This window comes from Ambystoma mexicanum, chromosome 8 (genome assembly GCF_040938575.1).
Source record: "Ambystoma mexicanum isolate Mex_15411 chromosome 8, UKY_AmexF1_1, whole genome shotgun sequence".
Lineage (NCBI taxonomy): Eukaryota > Metazoa > Chordata > Amphibia > Caudata > Ambystomatidae > Ambystoma > Ambystoma mexicanum.
Window position 1 is genome coordinate 120,994,711 of NC_090929.1, and position 22,344 is coordinate 121,017,054.

Consider the following 22,344-nt stretch of genomic DNA (forward strand, 5'->3'; position numbering starts at 1 on the left):
CAATCGAAGCTGGCGCCCAGGGAGGACCTCATTAGAAGAAAACTGAGCACGATACCTACAACCGGGGCTCCCCTCTTCAACTGCATACACCAAATATTCTTAGACTAACTTGCCTAGAGACATACCGGGACACAGAACACATAGGTTTTTCCCCTTGACGCTGCCTCTCCTTCCAATAACTTTCCCTCCTCCTTCTTTTACAGGGCTTGTGATGTAAGTGTAAGTTAAAACAAGTTCATAAAAATGTATTACCAGATCCTAGTTAAACATTGAGCTGCACTATGAGCTCATTAAGTTCTAAGAATGTTATTCTAAGGATGTTGATGAGTTACAGTAGAGACTGCAGGGAGAGAGCCATGTTGGCACTCGGCTCTCATAGGCCGCTGTCGCTGTAATGAAATAAATTACTGTTTCTTCATCACTGCTGCCCGGAGCCCTTATTTCCTCACCTCTCCTTCCAATAACTTTCTCTCCTCCTTCTTTTACAGGGCTTAGCACCAAGAAGCCACCAAAGTGGAGAAGGTGTGATTTACCAGAACACACATATGTAACAGTATGGCGTCTCAGAGCTGGGGGCAGTAGGTGGGGAGGGATCTACACCAGTAGCGTAGGTAGTTTGTGGGTTAAATAATAGGTTGCTCTCAGGAAATAACTTGAGGCATCAGGTGGACTGGGAAAGGTGAACAACCTTTGAAAAATAGGTATGAGCTTAGCCATGGAGGGCCATGTCCACCAGGCTGAACACCTTGGGAATTCTTTGCTCCATGGCAGCCAATGTATGCCCTTTAAAGCAGTGATAAGGGGTTACTAAGTACTGTGCCTAAGATCAGGTGGGGGCCCTGCACTTGTGCTCTCTGCATTTGCAGAGTCTTTACAGCGATCCACAGCGTAATGCTTTCATGGTAGCGCAGGAAGGCTATGCCAGATCGAGAAAATGCGCCTGTGTTAACATAATGTATCTCAGGGTCCAAGGAAGTGGTTGTTCTGAAAGTAATTCTTAATTTAAAAACTGCCTTGGTACTAGGGGGGTGGGTATTCCCCGGTGTGAGGGATTTTGATCTTTTAATCTGTGGAGTTATTTTTTTTATTTTTTTTGCATTTATGTAGCACCCAGACACGAAGGTGTCACGGCTACATAGGAGCAAGACGTATTGATGAAGCTATATGCTCTGCGGCCTAAGCTTCCATTCCTTGCTAGCTCCTAGATGTTGGTAAGTGGGAAAGTCTTTGATTAGGTTGGCTTGCGCACACTCCTCTTTTGCTGTTTCTGAGTTTTCCTGAGATCCCTGTGCTTCTGGAAGAAAGTCCCTTCTTCTAGCAGGACTGGCGGTCACTCTTCTTCCCCACGCTCCCCCCAGACCGATACGCGGAATATCAAGGTCATCCGGCAGAAGTTGGACGTTTACCATTTCAGGACAAAGCAGGGTTTAGGGCTCGCCATAACCAGATGTAGGGGTGTTGCATGTTCAGTAAACCTCGTTGTATCATGAGTATCCCTTAATGGGAAAGGACCATAGGTTTGTTGCTTGTGATAAACCCCTGCCAAATGACTGGGGTGTGATGGGGTAAGCCATGCTTCTTCTACACACCACCACCCATGGCAATCCCACAGGTCTCCCCAAGAGGCCCTTACAGCTCCCAGGGACCAACAAAAGATTTGGAGTGGAATGATGTGATCCCTGTAATTGAAAGCTGTAGATTAAAAAAAAAGGCCTCAACCTGGTCTCTAATAGCCAAAAGAGGCCCTCATATGTGCATAAAGGATTCTGGCCCAGTTTACCGCCCGACTTATAGTGAGGGCATATGTGCCTTTCCAAGGGTGTGTGGATGAGACAAAGAATGGTTATTTCACTGCTAACAATTACACTACAGGGAGTGGGATTGTTGAGCAGTAAATACAGGCACCCGCCCTTATCTGACGCATGGTAGACTTGGGATCGGTCTATGAAAGGCCCGGAATTCAGTCTTAACACTAGTGTCCTGGAGAAGTGTGGCAATGGTATGTGCAAACATTTTGGTAGCGTTCCCTTCCAGCAATGCCGCCTTGGCAAAGTAGAATTCTGATGAGGGCAAGCTGAATTTAATCATGTGAGATAATTAGTCAAAAATAAATTGAGCTTTGAGCCATTGCTCGACAGTCAGCAACTTGCAGAAGCAGTTACACTATCTACACAGCTATAAATCTTGCTATTCAATTATGTGATTTATTTGTCATTAAATGACCAGACCAGAAGAGTTATTTGGAGGACTCTTAGGCTGTTGGAATTCAGTCTCGAAGGCCTCAAGTGCTTAAATAGAGTTATACATTAGCTATATTGTTCAGCAGTTAATCAAGAACCTTTGGCATACAGACAAACTTAAATGTAAACATCATTTGGAATTGTACATAGTCCAATTACATTTCCTCAGAACATTACAGATATCCTTTCATCTGACAGCCCAAATCTTCATTGCTTAATCACACCATGTGTAGAGATACAATAGACATATCATCTGAAAGCCAACACGTGTTTTGACCAGAGGTCGTTCCCAAGGCTAAGATATAGCCCTGGTCAAATCACATTCAAAATGATCATATGCTAGTTCTCCTTATTGCTTTTTCGCCATTATCACAAGTACAAGCTATTGTTTGGCTCTCTTTTGGATTGCCATATTGAATAAAAACCAGGAGATCCTGATCTTGTGTTCTACCACATAAAAGCAATTGTTTGGTAATAAGCAGTATAATGGTTTAGTTGGTGTTTTGGATTAATCCATCACAGGTATTCCCAAGATTTCTATGGGGAATATTAAAAGTGTGCCTTACACTCATTCCCTGATATCTCCAATCTTATTGAGTGACACAAGATAGTAAGAAGGGATATAGGGGCAACAGTAGCTCTTTAAGTTAAGGAGAAACTTTAACACAATCGAATTCAAATTCAATTGTAAACTCAAGCTTAAAAAGTTATTTTCAAACCAAGCTCAGATGTTTAAACCCCTGGGTTGTGGCACCATTAAGCCTATCGACCATCCAAGATATTGAGAATACACACGTACTCATGTCTCTGGAAGAGGGGGTTAATACTGAGCATGCATTGATTAGAGCTGAATTGGGAATTCACCCAGAAATTTAGAGACACCCCAACTTAAAGCCAAATCAAAATTCATGCCAAAGATCACTGGTGAAAGTGTAAATGAAACATTCCATTGGGCAGTCATTCTAGACATACACCAAATTTGGACAATAAGCCTAATACCAAGCATAGTATAAGATGTAATTTCACTGCAGATGAGAGAATGACTTTAGAAACACTCGTCAATGACAAAACTATCGTGATGAAAGAAGCCGATAAGGGTGGCACTATTGTAATACTTAATCACAATGATTACATCAACATGGGTCTACAATACTCAGATACACCGGGATGTTACAAAACAACTTGCATCTGTAGAGGAGCAGGTGGATGCATTTTCCCTAAACCCGCCCCTCACCGCCATCATACTGGAACAGCAGGAGAAGGGCCCCATGTGAGACTCCATGTGTTATGCCTATACCTCATTGAGTGTATAAGAGATGATATGCACTCAGACAGTCGTATCGATAATACCCTGGCACTGAAAGTGTTGAAGCATCCCATATGGAAGGATGTCAGCTGTGCGAAATCTGATGAGGGCAGAGTGATGTCATGGAGAAGATATACGAAGCTGTGCTGAAACAATATGAAAATACTTAAGAGTGACTATGTAACTGAAGCGATGAGAGAAACATGTATGAAATGATAAAGTAATCATGAATGCAAAAGAAGACAAAGTAACTTGCTGACCAGTAAGTGCAAATAGACAGTAACGCAAGGTAGAAAAGATACATAGAAGCTTGCTTTAGAGGAATATATAACATGGCAAGGATGGACAGCCATTGTTGGAAAATGCACACCCGTTCGTGTAAATATTCAATTCAACTACCTCAAAAGCCGATCAGGGTTGTAGAGTCAGGAGGTGCTAGAAGAACAAGCTTTGTGTGCCTCCCTTTGTGTAAAGGGAGGCAGACAAATAAGCCATGGATGGGACATATTTCTCTTAGATGAAAGAAGAAGAAACACATCTGCAAGAGCCAAGTATTGGACAATTAAAAGTGAATGAAGTGTATACAAGGTAGAGTGAGCAAGTCTCTAGAGGCGAAGAGGAGCAATGTCAGCCAGCATACGTAAATCAAATAGCAGTGAATAAGAGTCTGAAATGGACAGATTCATGGTCTCTTCACATGTGACTCAGAAGTCAAAAACAAGGTCTATTCATTAAGCCTTGGATGAAGATAGTGATGTGCTGTCACTCCCTTGAATGTCCTAGAACAGAGAACAGGCTAAAAGGTCAACTACAGACGAGAAACTTTGGCTCATGGCCAGTCTGATTAGACATTATGGACTAATGGGAAAGTAGGGAGTAATCTGACGTGATCCAAGCACCTGAGTTTCGGTTTCCTTATGTGCTACTAGTCGAGCAGAAAGTCCAAAACTGGGTAGGAATGACAACCAATTAGTGTGTCTATTGGGCAACCTGCTCTACAATACTGCTTAGACCAATCCAATGTCATTTTGTTCACTATGTTCAGTATTATACGTATTTAGAGGTAGTTCGAGGGTTGTCTTACAGATAAGAGACAGCCAATAAAGTATTGAATGATTTTATTGGTAGATATGTTCCCCTCACCATTCCCTCAAGCTAATACATTTCATGGTTTGCCATGTAGGATGATGTCATAGCTGATGCATGTTGGGGTATAAGACCCCTTTATAATCAAGTTTGTGCATGAGTGTGCAGGCATCCGTCCGATGTCTGCCAGTTGACCCTGATTTATTAAACTGAGAATAAAGTAGTATTTTGCCATATTCCTTGAGTATGTCCGGTTATTTGGTCTGAGATATCTATTGGTAATTCCATCTAGCACAAGGGACGCTTCAAGGTGCTAGAGCACACATCCAATCCCACTGCACAAGTAATCCAGGAGTTACAATTGATAGTGGACAAAGTGTACTCTCAGGCGTTGCTAACAGATGATGAAAACCATGGTTTTAAAACAACTGAGCCAACCACGCCCACCACATACTTCTTACCGAAGATCCATAAAAAATATGCAACATGCCCGGATGATCGCCCAATTGTTGCTAGTTTTGGTTGGGCGACTGAGAGTATGTCTCAATATATTGACAATGCCATCAAGCAACAAGTTCTTGAATTACCGTCATTCATCAGGGATAGTACCCAAGTGCTCCAGTTCCTCAAAGATTTAGAGTGGCAACCAAGCAATGTTTTAGCCACACTTGATTTAAAGGCACTTTACACATCCATAGAGTATGTGCATCCAATAAATGTCATATATTATACTGATAGGGGATTTTCAGCTTCTCACGCAACGCACATTGATCTGATCAAGGTTTTTTTTTAGCTTTACCCTGAATCACAACTTCTTTCTGTTTAACGATGCCTACTATCAACAGGTAATGGGGGCTAAATATGCCCCACCCCTTGCCAACCTTTGCATGGTGCAATTTCAAAATGAGTTTCCACTTAACAATAATGATTAGAATAATAGTGTCATCATATGGAAAAGAAGAAATCGATAACATTATTATTGTTTGGAATGGAATACAACCACTATTTAAAGAGTATGTTCAATTTCTTAAAACCAACACATTTGGGATAGAATCGATTGGCCACACAGATGCTACGTCGATTGACTTTCTAGACCTACATATTTATATTGTCAATGGCAAGCTGGAAACCAGAACATTCCGTAAAGAGACAGAAGTCACCTCCACTTTATTTGCTTGTAGCTGTCATAGATGGTCAACCATTGCCAATATCCCCATAGGGGAATTTTATAGAGCCAGAAGGAACTGTAGCGAAGATCAGATTTTTGAGAAGGAATGCAATGTATTGAAGCAGAGATTCAGAGCAAGGGGTATTCACCTACCTGCTTACAATGTGCGTATGACAAAACCAAAAACACATTGACAAGATGAATTTAGTTGAACCTTTGGCTCACACAAGAGAAGAAGGTAGGCCTTTGATCAATATCATTACTAAGTATTCTAGGGACACGCAAGTAGAAAGACATTAGCAGACATTGGCAGAATTGCTCAAACACATTGGCATCTCCCGCAGATGGAAAATGATTTGAAAATATATACTGATAACAACGCAACATTTCATTTACAGAAGAGAACCAACTATTAAAACAAAATTGAGTCTATCTTTTTTTAAAAAACAACTCAAGAACCAGGGCCCACTGGCGGCGACTGCTTTAAAAACATTTGCAGGTTTCTACAAATGTGGTACCTGTAGTATGTGCCTATGTGCACACTCTGACAGTGCCAAATTTGTTAGTGACACAGGTATTGAAACGCATATTATAAATTTCATCAATTGTAAAATGAAATATGTTGTCTATGCAATAGAATGTGTATGAAAGAAAATGTACATCGGTAGCACAATACAGCGATTAAGAGTTCGGATCAGAGAGCATCTATCAAGCCTCACCAACCATCACCCAAAACTGCCCTTAGCCAATCATTGTCAGGACCCTCATCAGATGGATAGTAAATTTGATCTAAGATTTATTGGCATACAAAGAGCTAAATGCAGTAAATGAGGAGGGGACCAGAGATTACCGCTCAGACCAATTGAAGTAAGATGCATTTGCAGACTACGTAGTAGTTTCACTGATTATAACACAAAACATGAGATTAATGTTTACTTGTGACATTTGGATCAATAGACAAGCCACTATCATATTATGTTTTTGGTTCTCAGGTGTTTTAGATATATTGTGGGACAATGTTAGCGCTGACTTGATTTGACATATAGGATATGTGCATATTCCTATTAGATGTTCTTGAATAGAATGGATGGATGCAATAGATAAAGACAGATGGATAGAAGAAATAGATTACATTGATGGAGAGGATGGATGCATATGGGGCAAGTGGATCGAATGTATTGCGTGGATGCTTGCGAAATGCATGCAAGATATGTACAAAAAATTGACAGAGGATGGAGTGGACAGAGCGGATGGAATGGGTGGAAAGAAGTGGATGGAATGGATGGGGTAGTGAATTGGATGGAATGGATCGAATAAATGAAGTGGATGGAGTATATGGAATGGACGGAGTGGATGAACTGGGTGGAATGGATGGAATGGATGAGATAGATAGAATGGACGGGAGTGTATGGGTGCATTGAACGGTTGGAAAGTTTGAAATAACTGAAATGGATGAAATGGATGGAGTGGACGGAGCAGATGGAACATATGGCGCGGATGAAGCGGGCGGAGCAGATGGAGTGGATGACTTGGAAAAGACGGAACGGATGGAGCAGATGGAGTGGATGGAATGGATAAAGCAGATGGAATGGATGAAGTGAATGGAGTGGATGGAGTGGATGAAATATATAGTCGATGAAATGGATAGAGTCGATGAAATGGATAGAGTGGACGGAATGGATACAGTGGACGGAATGGATAGAGTGGATAGAGTGAAGGAAAACAGATAGAGTGGACGGAATGGATAGAGTGGACAGAAAGGATAAAGTGGATGGAATCGATGAAGTGGATGGAATGGATGGAGCGGATGGAATGTATGGAATGATGAAATGGATGGAATGGATGGAGTGGATGGAATTGATTAAATGGATAGAGTGGATGTAATACATGAAATGAATACAACAGATGGAATGGATGAAATGGATAAAGTAGACGGAATGGATAGAGTAGATGGAATGGATGGAGTGGATGGAATGGATGGAGTGGATGGAGTGGATGGAGTGGATGAATTGGATAGAGTGGACAGAATGGATTGGGTGGACGGAATGGATGGAATGGATAGAGTGGATGGAATGAATAGAGTGGATGGAATGGTTGGAGTAGAAGGAATGGATAGAGTGGACGGAGTGGATGGAATGGATAGAGTGGATGGAATTAATAGAGTTGAAAGAATGGATAGAGTGGATGGAATGGATGAAACAAATAGAGTAGATGGAATGGATGGAGTGGACAGAATGGATGGGGTGCATGGAATGGATGGAATGGATAGAGTGGATGGAATGGATAGAGCGGATGAAATGCAAATGTAAATGTTAACATGCCCCACACGTGTATCTCTGTGTACCCTGCTTTCCTGTTCCCCAAGGTGTTGCTATATATTCATATCCCCCCCTTCTGTCGCTGTAATACTAACGATATTTAGCGCTATATAAATGCCAAGTAATACCATAACAACATAACACTATAAATGTCAATAGATGAATATAAACCAATGTGGACAAGCATGGCACAATTATAGTATGGCGAGAGGACAATCTCGTGATGTATGATTACTTGTTTAACGTATTTTGGGGTCAAGTATAAATAGCATTCCCAACGTTGACATTCGTTATCCTGCAATACTGGATGGACATGTGCATTTCACATATTTATATATTCTTTGTGGATATATTTGCTATAATTGTTCTATACACCAATGAACTGGACCAAAGTTTTGAGACTAACAGCACACTGATTGCACGGAAATTGCCAGCTGGGGAAAGTTAGATCAACAACAGCAATCGTCTCTTGACCAGACCCACATTAGAGTGGAAACAAGCAAAACACATATGGGATTTGTTTTCCTAAATCTTGTTACGAGGGACAAAGAGGGTCAAGTGAACCACACTTGATAACCTAAGTTGTTTCAACTGCAAGGGGAAAAGCTGATGTAAATGGTGTAACATCTATACTGTTGAACCCACTATGGTAAATCAGTTTCAAAAAGGTTCAATTCCCACTGTGATTATTTGTATTGAACTGTGGTTCTGCTAAGATAAAATATGTAAATCAGACTGAATGTGACCACTGTAATTCCCATCCAAGTATGAATTTGTATATTACAATTGTGCCTTACAATCATTTCATGATATCACAAATCTTATTGAGCGACACAAGATAGTAAGCAGGGATATAGGGGCAACAGTAGCTCTTAAAGTTGAGGAATGCCTTTAGCAAAGATTATTGAGAGAAGACTACATTACAGGAGTATGCCCATGGGTTTGTTGACATATTTTTTTTAGAAGGGAAGTGATGTCACCCGCACCGAACGTGTGATGCCACCGAGCCAAATGAATGCGAGCTAAAACAAAATGGCGCCCGCGAGTTAATACACGTGGGACGCCCAACTTTTGGATTTATCCAGAGACCACATTTTTTATGAAAGAAAGGTAAGAACAACCAGTACACCCCTAAGTATAGTGTAATAGGGGGTTGCTCTAATGACTACTCTTTAACAATGGAACAGCCCATACGCTAACATGCAGGAAGCATAGAGTTACAATGCTGAATATTTAATAATGATATTTAGTAACACATGATTAACAAAGTATTGTCTAATGAATAATTGGTTCAGTTATGAGATATCAGATGCACAAGTAATTACCTTTATATTAAGCACTATTCACAGGAATTAGTCTATATTTGAAGTTAATCTTACTTGTAGTTCAGAGGTAATATTATAACTAGGATGTGTAAGTCTTACCAAATATCATTTGCTTTTCAGCAACAGTTCCAAGACCGGATGATAAAAGGATTTGATGTGTGTAGAATGAAGGCACATGAGTAATTACTGTATAGGGTAAGTGTGTCACTAGCAAATTAAGTCATCCTAAAAAATAATCCCTATAGAAATCTTGGGAATACTTGTGATGGATTAATCCAAAACACCATCTAAACCGTTATAATGCTTATTGCAGAACAATTAATTGTATGTGGAAGAACACAGGATCAGGAGTTTGTACTAAATATTAATATGACACTATTGTGTTAATCAGATAGCACAGAAGTGTGGAAAAGGGTACACCTCACAGGGAACACAAATGGAAGGAGTATCCTGATATAAGGTGGGGTATACGCATTATTAAATCACATAGCAACCAATGCATGAACATGGGCAGCAATTATTGATTTTACTTGAAATATTATATGCGCGCATCAGAGGCCATATCAAGTGGCCCTGAAAATGCGTAAACATGTGGATAAAGAACTAGGGTTGTCTCATGAAGTCTGTTAGTAGGGATGACACTAAATGAGCACGTTCACAATAAGGTGTAAGAAACCATACAAATGGATAAGGTGTGACAGGACAGTCAATGGTCAAACATTTCTTTAAAACCTTTTTGTTTTTTTATGTCTTTTCTTTGTCTCTCCTATGTTTTTCTCTCTCCTGGTTTTTATTCGATATGGTAATCGAAAGAGAGCCAAAGGATAGGTTGTACTTGTGATAATGGCGAACAAGCAATAAGGAGAACTAGCATATGATCATTTTGAATGTGATTTGACCAGGGATATAGCTTAGCCTTGGGAACGACCTCTGGTCGAAACACGTGTTGGCTATCAGATGATATATCTATTGAATCACTACACATGGTGTGATTAAGCACTGAAGAGTTGGGCTGTCAGATGAAGATAGGGTATCTGTAATGTTCTGAGGAAATGTAATTGGACTATGTACAATTCCAAATGATGTTTACATTTAAGTTGGTCTGTATGTCGAAGGTTCGTGATTGAAAGCTGAACAATATAGCCAATTTAAAACTATATTTAAGGTCTTGGGTTTTTCTTAACAGTCAATCCATTGGTCAGCACAGGGTAATAGTTATTTCAAGAAGTTAGTACTGTGAATAGGGATTAGGTTAAGGCTCTACATAACTACTCCTGCAGCTTTCCACACTTTATAACACGATAGCACTAATCTTTGTCGAATCACACTTAAGACTTATCTACCCTAATTTTCTTACTTAATCAACCATAAAAGTCATTTTCTTAGCACAGCATTCTCAAAAGCATCAGATTGTATTTCCCAAGGGTGACCGGCTCCAGCTTCAGTCAGGAAAGAGCCACTCTAATCTTTTGGCTGGATGATTTCTTTTCTAGCATCCCTCAAGCACTCTGTCTACAACTTTCACAGCCAAGTGGTACTCACTGAATTGGTTAATGGAGAGGATTTTAGCAAACTTCTTTGTTATGTTTCTTGGCTGGGGAGTGGGGTTGGGGGTCGAGGGTTCTAAGTCCAGGATTGGTGTTACCGTAAGTTCTACTTGGGCAGGGATCTCAATGAAGGATTCACTGTGTTTGAGTTCAGAGGAAAAAAAACACTCCCCAGAAGATTTTGATATTCTTGTTTTAAAGGTCACTGCCACCGGTGCATTTGACTAGCACTGGAATGCACCCATTGGTGCAAGCGGCTCAGCACTTGTTTGGAACAGGAATGGGTCAAGTAGCCTGCGGTAGAGGACCTGGTTTTAGCTTGAACAGGAGGTTGAGTCGCCCCCTGCCCACACTCCTGTTCCCCTATCTTCACCCCCTGTTTCTTCTACTACCATGTTTCACTTGTTCTCCAGGCTACCTCCACAGTCTCTCTTCCCTTGCTTCAACCTCTCCTAAAGCCGGCCATATAATTGACCACCCCCCCACCCCCGCACGCCCTCTGCCAGCACCTGATGTAATGATACCGCCCCAACTTTGTAACGCGCTCCGTTGCTTCTCAAAGCTAGGCCCTCACTCAATAAGTGTAACAATAATAATGATCATTAAAGACTGTGGTTGGCTTTGTTTCTGGAACAGTGGTTATTAGCAAACAGGCTAAAGCCTGGGATGTGCATTACTCCTTTAGTAAAGCTGTTTAGAATTTCATCAACCCAGTTTGTCAGTTCACCTATCAGGCCTCCATGGTTGGGGGCTTTGTGGGGGCCTGGGTGTCCTCCACAAATGAGGATGAGCAGTTTCTGTTTTGCATTCATTGTTGAGGTTTACCAGAATGAGGTAAGAGAAAGCACATTTGGTAAGTTTCATGAGGCATGTGTTGCATTGAGTCAGGGAAAGAGGGGCATTGCCAGTGAGAGTGTTACAGATGTTTATGCTATGGTTTGCAGTGTATATAGCATCCACGAAATGGTTATGGCTCAGCAGTCTCCACTGGAATGGGAGAACAATGTTATGGGTGGGTGGCAAGTGCTGGCAGGGCTGATGAGGTGGACAGGTAGGTTGCTGGATGGGAGGTTATAGTGGCTTTCGGCCCAGGAGTCTAAGAAAACAGTGGCGCCCTTTGCGAAGGGTAGTGACTTTGAAGAGGGGTGGGGTGGTGAGAGGCTCTTTCACCAGCAAGGGTAGGCTAACATGTGTGCAGGAATGATAGGCCACCATACGGGTTTGGCGGCAATTATGTGGTAATATGGCGGAGCAGGATAACAGAATTATCGCCACTTTTTTTCCAGCAACACCAAAATTGTAATGAGGCCCAGTGAATTCAAATGACAAGTGTGGTGGCCCATCTGTTCTAAAACCAAATAAAAACTGCAGCACTCACCGTCAAGATGAACAAAACAGGCCCAACAAAGGCCCAAATGATGTCTGTTTGAACATTCAGCCAGCAGTGATTATCTGCAACATATTTGTTAAAAGAAGTTGCCAGGGTGACTCCCACAATGATGATTGGTAGACCTTTGAAACAAAAAAGGAACACATCAGTAAGAACATGTATTTGTTTCACCTTTAGCTCTCTGTTATTTAAACCAACATAATATCAGGAAACTAAAAGTACTCAAGTTTTAGTTACAATTGTGCAAATTTGGAATGCAAATGTCGCATTGAAACATTATCTGCCTCCCTCACTCTGCTCATTGCTCTAGCCCACTTTCCTATCTGCATTACTCTTCTCATTGCCCTATCTCACTTTCCCATCCTCCTCGCTCTGCTCATTGCTCTAGCCCACATTCCTGTCCTCCTCCCTCTGCTCATTGCTCTATCCCACTTTCCTATCTGCATCACTCTACTCATTGCTCTATCCCACTTTCCCATCTGCATCACTCTGCTCATTGCTCTATCCCACTTTCCTATCCCCCTCACTCTACTCATTGCTCTAGCCCACTTTCCTATCTGCATCACACTGCTCATTGCTCTCTCCCGCTTTCCTATCTGCATCACTCTGCTCATTGCTCTATCCAACTATCCTATCTGCCTCATTCTGCTCATTGCTCTATCCCACATTCCTATCTGCATCACTCTGCTCATTGCTCTTTCCCACTTTCCTATCCCCCTTGCTCTACTCATTGCTCTATTCCACTTTCCAAACCTCTTCGCTCTGCTCATTGCTCTCGCCCACTTTCCTATCTGCCTCATTCTGCTCATTGCTCTATCCCACTTTCCTATCTGCATCACTCTGCTCATTGCTCTTTCCCACTTTCCTATCCCCCTCGCTCTACTCATTGCTCTATCCCACTTTCCTATCTGCATCACTCTACTCATTGCTCTAGCCCACTTTCCTACCTGCATCACTCTTCTCATTGCTCTCTCCCACTTTCCTATCTGCCTCATTCTGCTCATTGCTCTATCCCACTTTCCTATCTGCATCATTCAGCTCATTGATCTATCCCACTTTCCTTCCCCCCTCGCTCTACTCATTGCTCTATCAAACTTTCCTATCCTCTTCGCTCTGCTCATTGCTCTATCCCACTTTCCTATCTGCATCACTCTGCTCATTGCTCTATCCCACTTTCCTATCTGCATCACTCTGCTCATTGCTCTATCCCACTTTCCTATCCGCATCACTCTGCTCATTGCTCTATCCCACTTTCCTATCTGCATCTCTCTCCACGGCAGGGGCCTCCCTCTGGAACAGCCTTCCTGCCTCCCTGAAACTTGAGGAGAACCATCTCCGGTTCCGGAAGCACCTCAAAACCTTCCTCTTTGCTTCTGCTTTCTCTCTCCCTCTCCCCTGCTGAACAGCTAATATTCTTCACTGAAACTGCACTGATTCTGCAACTGGACCATTCTTAACGGCCTCGGTCCTGGGCCCAGCCACTCTCCACTTGCACTGATGCCCTGGAATCCCCTCTGCACTGCGGGACTGTCTCTGTATCCCTACAGCCCCCCCCCTTTTCCAGCACTTGTTCTGCACTTACCTTGCACTTGCCACCAGCTGGCCCTATTTATGTATTACTTTACGCCACTTACCTTGTACTGCACTTCCCCCCCTCCCCTTCCCCTTGCACTTTTCCCCCTCCCCCACCCCTGCACTTGCGCGATCTGAATGACACCTGGCCTAGTAGGATCGTTGTCTGTCTCCCCTTGTTCCTCCCCTCCCTGCCTCGTCGCGCCTTGAAACACCTGTGTATAGGCGCGTTATAAATGCCATATCATATCATATCATATCACTCTTCACATTACTCTATCCCACTTTCCTTTGTGCCTCACTCCGCTCATTGCTCTATCCCATGTTCCTTTGTGCCTCACTCGGCTCATTGCTCTATCCCACGTTCCTATGTGCCTCACTCTGCTCATTGCTCTATCCCACATTCCCATGTGCCTCACTCTGCTCATTGCTCTATCCCACTTTCCTATCTGCATCACTCTGCTCATTGCTCTATCCCACTTTCCTATCTGCCTCATTATGCTCATTGCTCTATCCCACTTTCCTATCTGCATCAATCGGCTCATTGCTCTATCCCACTTTCCTATCTGCATCAATCGGCTCTTTGCTCTATCCCACTTTCCTATCCTCCTCGCTCTGCACATTGCTCTAGCCCACTTTCCTATCCTCCTCGCTCTGCGCATTGCTCTAGCCCACTTTCCTATCCTCCTCGCTCTGCTCATTGCTCTAGCCCACTTTCCTATCTGCCTCACTCTTCTCATTGCCCTATCCCACTTTCCTATCTGCCTCATTCTGTTCATTGCTCCATCCCACTTTCCTATCTGCATCACTCTGCTCATTGCTCTATCCCACTTTCCTATCTGCCTCACTCTTCTCATTGCTCTATCCCACTTTCCTATCTGCATCACTCAGCTCATTGCTATCTCCCAGTATCCTATCGGCCTCACTCTTCTCATTGCTCTATCCCACTTTCCTATCTGCATCAATCTGCTCATTGCTCTAGTCCACTTTCATATCCTCCTCCCTCTGCTCTTTGCTCTAGCCCACTTTCCTATCCTCCTCCCTCTGCTCATTGCTCTATCCCACTTTCCTATCTGCCTCAATCTTCTCATTGCTCTATCCCACTTTCCTATCCTCCTCCCTCTGCTCATTGCTCTATCCCACTTTCCTATCTGCCTCAATCTTCTCATTGCACTATCCCACTTTCCTATCTGCCTTACTCTTCTCATTGCGCTATCCCACTTTCCTATATGCATCACTCCGCTCATTGCTCTATCCCAAATTCCTTTGTGCCTCACTCCTCTCATTGCTCTATCCCACATTCCGTTGTGCCTCACTCTGCTCATTGCTCTATCCCACATTCCCATGTGCCTCACTCTGCTCATTGCTCTATCCCACGTTCCCATGTGCCTCACTCTGCTCATTGCTCTATCCCACTTTCCTATGTCCCTCACTCTGTGCATTGCTCTATCCCACATTCCTAAGTTCCACTCTCTACTCATTGCCCTATCCCACTTTCCTATATGCCTCATTCTTCTCATTACTCTATCCCAGGTTCCTTTGTGCCTCACTCTGCTCATTGCTCTATCCCACTTTTGTATGTGCCTCACTCTGCTCTTTGCTCTATCTCACTTTCCTATGTGCCTCACTCTACTCATTGCCCTATCCCACTTTCCTCACTCTTCTCATTGCTCTATCCCACTTTCCTATGTGCCTCACTCTACTCATTGCCCTATCCCACTTTCCTAGCTTCCTCACTCTTTCCATTACTCTATCCAACGTTGCTTTGTGCCTCACTCTGCTCATTGCTCATTGTTCATTGCTCTATCCCATGTTCCTATGTGGCTCAATCTGCTCATTGCTCTATCCCTCTTTTCGATCTCCCTCTCTCTGCTCATTGCTATCTCCCACTTTTCGATCTGCCTCATTCTGCTCATTGCTCCATCCCACTTACCTTTCTCCCTCACTCTGCTCATTGCTCTATTCCACTTTTCTATCTCCCTCTCTCTCTGCTCATTGCTCTATCCCACATTTCGATCTGCCTCACTCTACTCATTGCTCTATCCCACTTTCCTATTTGCCTCACTCTACTCATTGCTTTGTCCCACTTTCCTAAATGCCTCACTCTACTCATTGTCCTATCCCACTTTCCTATCTGCCTCACCCTTCTCATTGCTCTATCCCATGTTCCTCTGTACCTCACTCGGCTCATTGCTCATTGCTCTAGCCCACGTTCCTTTTTGCCTCACTCTGCTCATTGCTAATTGTTCTATCCCATGTTCCTATGTGCCTCACTCTGCTCATTGTTCTATCCCACATTTCGATCTGCCTGACTCCACTCATTGCTCCATCCCACTTTCCTTTCTCCATCATTCTGCTCATTGCTCGATCTCACTGCATTACCACGGTTTTTGGCCACACCGACAAACTCGGCTAAAGAAAGATGCAATTTATGGTTCTCGACTCGAAAATGCCTCAACTTTTACAGTAGCAAAATATCAGAGTTTTTTAAATAAATATTTAACAAGATTTGCATTCGCCACATCGAAAAGGAAAAATCTTTCCAACGGCCACAGGTGAGACTAAAGAATATAGGCTGGCACTAACTATTGCAATTCTCAACTATTTTCAACCAAGCCTTCAAGAATTCAGTTAGCTGATGCTTTGTTCATCGTCTCATCGTCTTCAACTGTTGTTTGTTACCTGCACGATATTGTGAGGCAAAGGGCATTAAGAGAAGGCCCACTTGGCCATTAGATCACAAACGTGCTGGTTATCCATGGTCGGTCCATAAATCTTGCATCAAAGCGTCAGACTGTGACTGATGTCGAAACTAGAAAATTGATAGTCTACAGTAGAGGAATCATGACAAGGAGAACGATGCTTGGCTGCCCCAGCTCGAAGACCATTCTTACCTCACTGGGAGCAGACCATTTATACTCTGTAGTCAAATTTGGTGAGACACACTCCTCATGTTTAAATATGTAGCTGGCATATCTAATGTTATATTACGCACTTGATATGTGTACATTGTTATATATTTTTGTATAATAAAGAAATATTTTATTTCAGTCTGCTGCCTCCATTAGATTCTATATTAATATAAGAATCTTTGAACATAAGTCAAAATATTATGAATCATTTATAATGTATACTGTAGGATTATATGGTTTCCATCTTTTCTGGTATTTTGAGGGGCTAAGGGCACTACCTACTTTCATTTTGCTTAGTACTTCTGGATAATGCATTCTATGAAACCCGGAGGAGGAGGCTGGAGGGTGGGGGCTGGGGTGGGTGAAAAGGCCATTTGTGACATGAGGCTCAAGATGTGTCTGTGTTGTCTAGACTCCCACCACCGCCAGAGACTTTAAACGGGTCGTTTTACACTGGGCGGAGTCGTGACAAAAGGTTCAAGATGTGTCTGTGTTGTCTAGACTCCCACCACCGCCAGAGACTTTAAACGGGTGGTTTTACACTGAGCGGAGTCGTGACAAAAGGTTCAAGATGTGTCTGTGTTGTCTAGACTCCCACCACCGCCAAAGACTTCAAAGGGGTCTTTTTACACTGGGCGGAGTCATGAAAAAAGGTTCAAGATGTGTCTGTTGTCTAGACTCCCACCACCTCCATAGACTTCAAAGGGATCATTTTACACTGGGCGGAGTGGTGACAAAAGGCTCAAGATTTTCTGTGCTGTCTAGACTCCCACCACCGCCATAGACTTCCCACCACCGCCATAGAGTTTAAAGGGGTCGTTTTACACTGGGTAGAGTGATAAAATAAGGCGTAAACGCAAGGTGTAGTGCTTTCACACCATGCTTTACTGCTTCTGTCCATTTGTATCGTCTTCCAAAGAGAACAAGTGGCACAGAGCGGAGTTTGCGTCTCCTCTGTGCTTTCCTCCCCCGCTGTGAAAGAGCAAAGTCTCCTATGTCTGCAAACGTTTTTCATGCAGGTGTAACAGCAATGATGCTAAGGGACCTGCCTTGCATTCGCACCTGATAACGAGCAAGCAGATTCTATAGGAATCGATCAGTCAACGCTATTGGCAAAGCGTAATTTGCAGGCGGCGTTTACTTTGATCCAAAATGGAGCAAAAAAGTACAGAGTAAAGACGATTTGGCCTTGTTTTACGTTACTTAAGCAGACCTTCTTGCAAAGTTGGATGCACTGAACCGTCAACACATAAGGGCATGCGTTGGTGGTCCACTGCATTCAATCAGCTTCGCTTCTTTCCTGGACAAGTCCTCATGGATATGACAGCTGCCCTGCTATCGAACATATGCTGTAAAGCGGCGTGGCGGGAATGTATGCATTGATGAGACATGAAAGATACACTCACCCCAACCAGTTACATAGTAAAACTTCATTCTCCTGTCTTCGCTCATGTTAACTGCAACAACCTTACTCCACAAAAGAAGGCCTTCGACGAGCATCCAAGCAAAGGCGGCCATGAAGAAGAGATGGAGGAACGCCGTCACGGTAATGCACACGACCTGATGAGAGGCACAGAATATGCTATTATGAACCTAAGAATGGAATGACACTCTAGAAATAGACAAAGAAATCATTAACAAATGGCGCCAGAGCGCCGGAGGCGCCAGCTGCTCTGATCGCTATAAGTGCTGCGTCTTCATCCTTCACATCAGTTCGAACCTTTGTTCCCTGACATATGCTTGGATAAATGTATGCTCGGTTACAATTAAATATGTATAGATTTATTCATACAGTAATTAGTTAAACATATGATGAATTCTGAGATGCTTCTTCTTTGTATAGGCGTTATTATTAAAAGGCCATCATAGTTTTGGCAATAGCAGCACCCCCTTTCTAATTACCAGTTTTGTCATTATGTATTATTTCTCTCTTTTTAATTCTTTAAATGCCTTGTAGAGCCTGATCCAGTTCTAATATGGCAGTGGTCAGCAGAGTATACAATGCATTCCTTGTCCAGGGACCTTTAAAGCCAATGGCCCTCATTAGGAATCTGGCGCTAAACCATGGTGCTATTAGCAGCATGTCCATGCCGGAGTCCGCCATGGAAAAGGGGGAATTACCACCCCATTCCAATGTTGGCAGGGAGGTAATTTCCCCTTTCGCCATGACCCTTCCCCATTCCCATTTTTGCCCCATAGGGCTCAATGGGAATGGGGAAGGCAGCAATTATGGTACCGCAAATTGCGGTACCGTAATTGCCATCAAGGTCCCTTTGCGAGTCCCTACTTTAACGGCTGGTCCAGACCAGCCGTTCAGGTCGGGAGCCGCAAAGGGACCTCGTAGTAAGGCGTTAAGGGGTTAACGGCGCCGCAGCCTTTCACGGCACCATTAGCCCCTTAACGCCTGGGTCGTAATGAGGCCCAATGTCTATCTACTGTTAATTGGCATATATCATAGGGTGGCTACTGCCATTGGCTTTCTTCTCTCAGCAGGTGTCTACTTGAAAAGCCTAACTTTCACGAGTGGGTATCTACGGCCAATTGCAGTCTACTGTTAATGGGTTTCTACTTATAATCACCATCTATGGTTGAACGTTGACTGTCCGTGTTTGTCTACAGTCAATGCTTGTCTACTGTTCGTGGTTGTATATTTATAAAAGTCCTGCATTGTTAAGGGGTCTCTACAGTCAGTAGGTGTCTATTGTTAATAGGTGGGCACTGTTAATGATTGTTTACTGTCAGTGGGTGTCCACTGTCAATGGGTATCTACAGCCATTTGGTGTCCACTGTTAATAGGTGTCTACTTCTAATCACTATCTTTTGTTAATCAGTGTTGATTGTCCGTTCATGTTTACAATCAATGATTGTCTTCGGTTAGTGGTTGTATATGTCTGATGGTGCTGTATTGGTAAGGGGTATCTACAGTCAATGGGCCTCATTACGACCCAGGCGGTAAGGGGTTTACGGCAGCGTAAACAGCGCCGACCCTTACCGCCTGATTCCGAGGTCCCTTAGCGCCATGGAGGATTTAACACCTGCTTTTAGCAGGTGTTAAAATCCATGGCGCTAAGGGACCTTGTTGTTAATTACGCCACCGTAATTTACGGCGGCGTAATTAACGCCTTCCCCACTCCCATTATGCCCTATGGGGCAAAAATGGGAATGGGGAAGGGTAAATGGGGATTGGGGACTTACCGCCCCGCCAACCTCGGAATGGGGCGGTAAGTCCGCCAACCACCATGGCGTAAACGTAGTTTACGCCATGGTGGTAAAGGTACGACCCAGGCGGTAACTTACCGCCTGGGTCGTAATGAGGCCCAATGGGTGTCTACTGTTAGTTGTGGGATATTTTGACCCACTCCAATGTGCCCCACTGCATCACTTTCCAAATGGTGAAAGAAACAGCCCAAAATGGATGTGCTGACTCCTGTGCGTGCCAAAATCTGCAAAACCGCGTTTGGGTCACAACCAAGGAAAGGCTGCAAACCTGCCACACACAGTCAAAGTGGGGGTAAAAACAGAATTCTCACTGCAGGAGCATGCCAGTGGGTTCTGTTACATTCAACATGAGCAAAGCAGCAGGATTGTGCTGAAAACCGAAAATGCCTTTTAAAATGTAGCTCTGCAAGCTTCAAAAGTGCTGTTTTTGGCACAAGATCCATTTATTTCCATTGAATCACTGACATTAAACGGGTACTACAAAGACTGCAAGCAAATCCCAGCACTCAAGGGAAGAACTGGTGCTGAATAAAATGTGTGTGCTGCATAAGAAAATCAGATTTGAAAGAACTCAGTTTGATGTGTTTTTCCATGAAGAAAGTGCAAAATCGCCTGTTTTAAAAGTGTGTTTTTATGGAAAGGCTTAATTATTTAAGAAATGTCAAAGGATTACTAATGTAAGAATCCCCTATAAACTGTGTTCAATGTATATGTTTTAATGAAAGATGTAGGTAACTTATGGTTAAAACCCAGTCTTGAGTTAATTGACTATTACAATTCTGCTTTGACAGTTCTCAGCCTGGGAAAGCTTGACACTTCAGATTGACACTCCACTGCTGGCAGGAAGGCTTAATTGCTTTGGGGAGGTTTTGCATGCTCAGAACAAAGGACCTCATGAGACTTTCGTCTGTGGCTCAAGCAAAGACAATGGCAGGTTTGAACACTCATCCCTAAAGGGGTGGGGCAGGATGTTCCATTCCCTGGGAGTACCCTCATATATGTACCGAGTTAGGAATTGTTAGGCCAAACCTTTATGATCAAAATTGACAAAAATTAATAGAAAGACAACACCAGGTGTCACCGATTTGGGAGTTGGATGAAAAGATAACCCACAAAATATGTAATGTATGTGCCCAATTATATTTGAGGGCATAAGTATATAAATGTGTATTTTTGGGAAAGTTAAAATGTAGTCCAAATAACTGTGGGAGTTTCCCAAGTCAAATCATAAAACAGGACAACTCTTTCTGTCATCCAACCAGCAAAGAGCAAGGAGGGAACTGTGCCTTTGACCAATCATAGCCTTGTGGGTTGTAAGTCTGCCCCTACCATAAACTTTGTGATGTCACTTGGCAGGATAAATAAGGGAACCTCACAACACACAGAGACACACTGATTCCTGACTCCATCCTGATTTCCGTGTGACGCTCTGTTCCAGAATTCTTCATCTGTTCCTGAATTCTTCATCTTGCCACTGATTCCAGATTTCTTTACCAAGCCCAGGCCGCAGCATTTGCTGAACTCTTTTTCAGCTAGGCCCAAATCCTGAACCATCCCAAACTTCAGGGAAGCAATTTTGATCCAGTCTGGCTTGCTACTATTCATGCTTGCCTGCTGAAACTCGCCATCCCACTGATCTACAGTGTTCAGCAACCAGAAGGGCCAATCCAATCCAGTCCAGTCCAGTCTGAGGTGCCAGTCCAATTGACCAGAACCACCCAGCTGATCCAATTCCACCAGAAGTACCCTGCTGTCTGTAGACCCGATCCGGATGACCAGAACCCTGACGGTCCAATCTTAATTTAAAGAGGACTATAAGTATCAATAGGAATCATAGTCAACTATAGCATATCTTGCCTCCCTAGTCCCATCGTCATATCTCAACCATCCCATCTTTAACTTAAGAACCTATAATCTTGTCAGAACCATTTTTGCAATTCTGTTTGTAATTCTTAGTGTTAGCGCCGATTATCTCATTTGTTTTTCTTGAACATAAGCCATTAGTGATTTGGGTTAAATAAAGTAATTCCCATAAAGAAAACGTAGTATCCGCCACGTGAAGTGTTACAAGCGGCCGTGCATAACTGTGGAGATTCACAGGTGGAATTCTTCTTTTTCTTAGCCTTACTCTAGTTTCAGTAAAAGGAATCTGTCATTTTAAAACTGATTTTCCATATGTCTCTGTTCTATTTTTCTCAAAAACACCTCTCATTCAAACTTGTATAACTTTCACAATTTTATAGCTAGAGACTTAATTTCAA

The 22,344-nt window shown here is 43.0% G+C and overlaps 1 protein-coding gene across 2 annotated transcripts in view; it reads right to left on the bottom strand.

Annotated features, from left to right (window-relative positions):
- The window catches only part of ADGRD2 (adhesion G protein-coupled receptor D2), a 1,057,913-nt gene that overhangs the window by 457,319 nt on the left and 578,250 nt on the right, over positions 1 to 22,344 (bottom strand). For both annotated transcript variants that reach the window (XM_069609449.1, XM_069609450.1), the window contains exons 17-18: positions 18,271 to 18,424; positions 12,369 to 12,502 (exon numbers count right to left, since the gene is read on the bottom strand). In XM_069609449.1, coding sequence (XP_069465550.1) covers positions 12,369 to 12,502; positions 18,271 to 18,424 — 288 coding nt within the window. The remainder of the gene's footprint in view (positions 1 to 12,368; positions 12,503 to 18,270; positions 18,425 to 22,344) is intronic.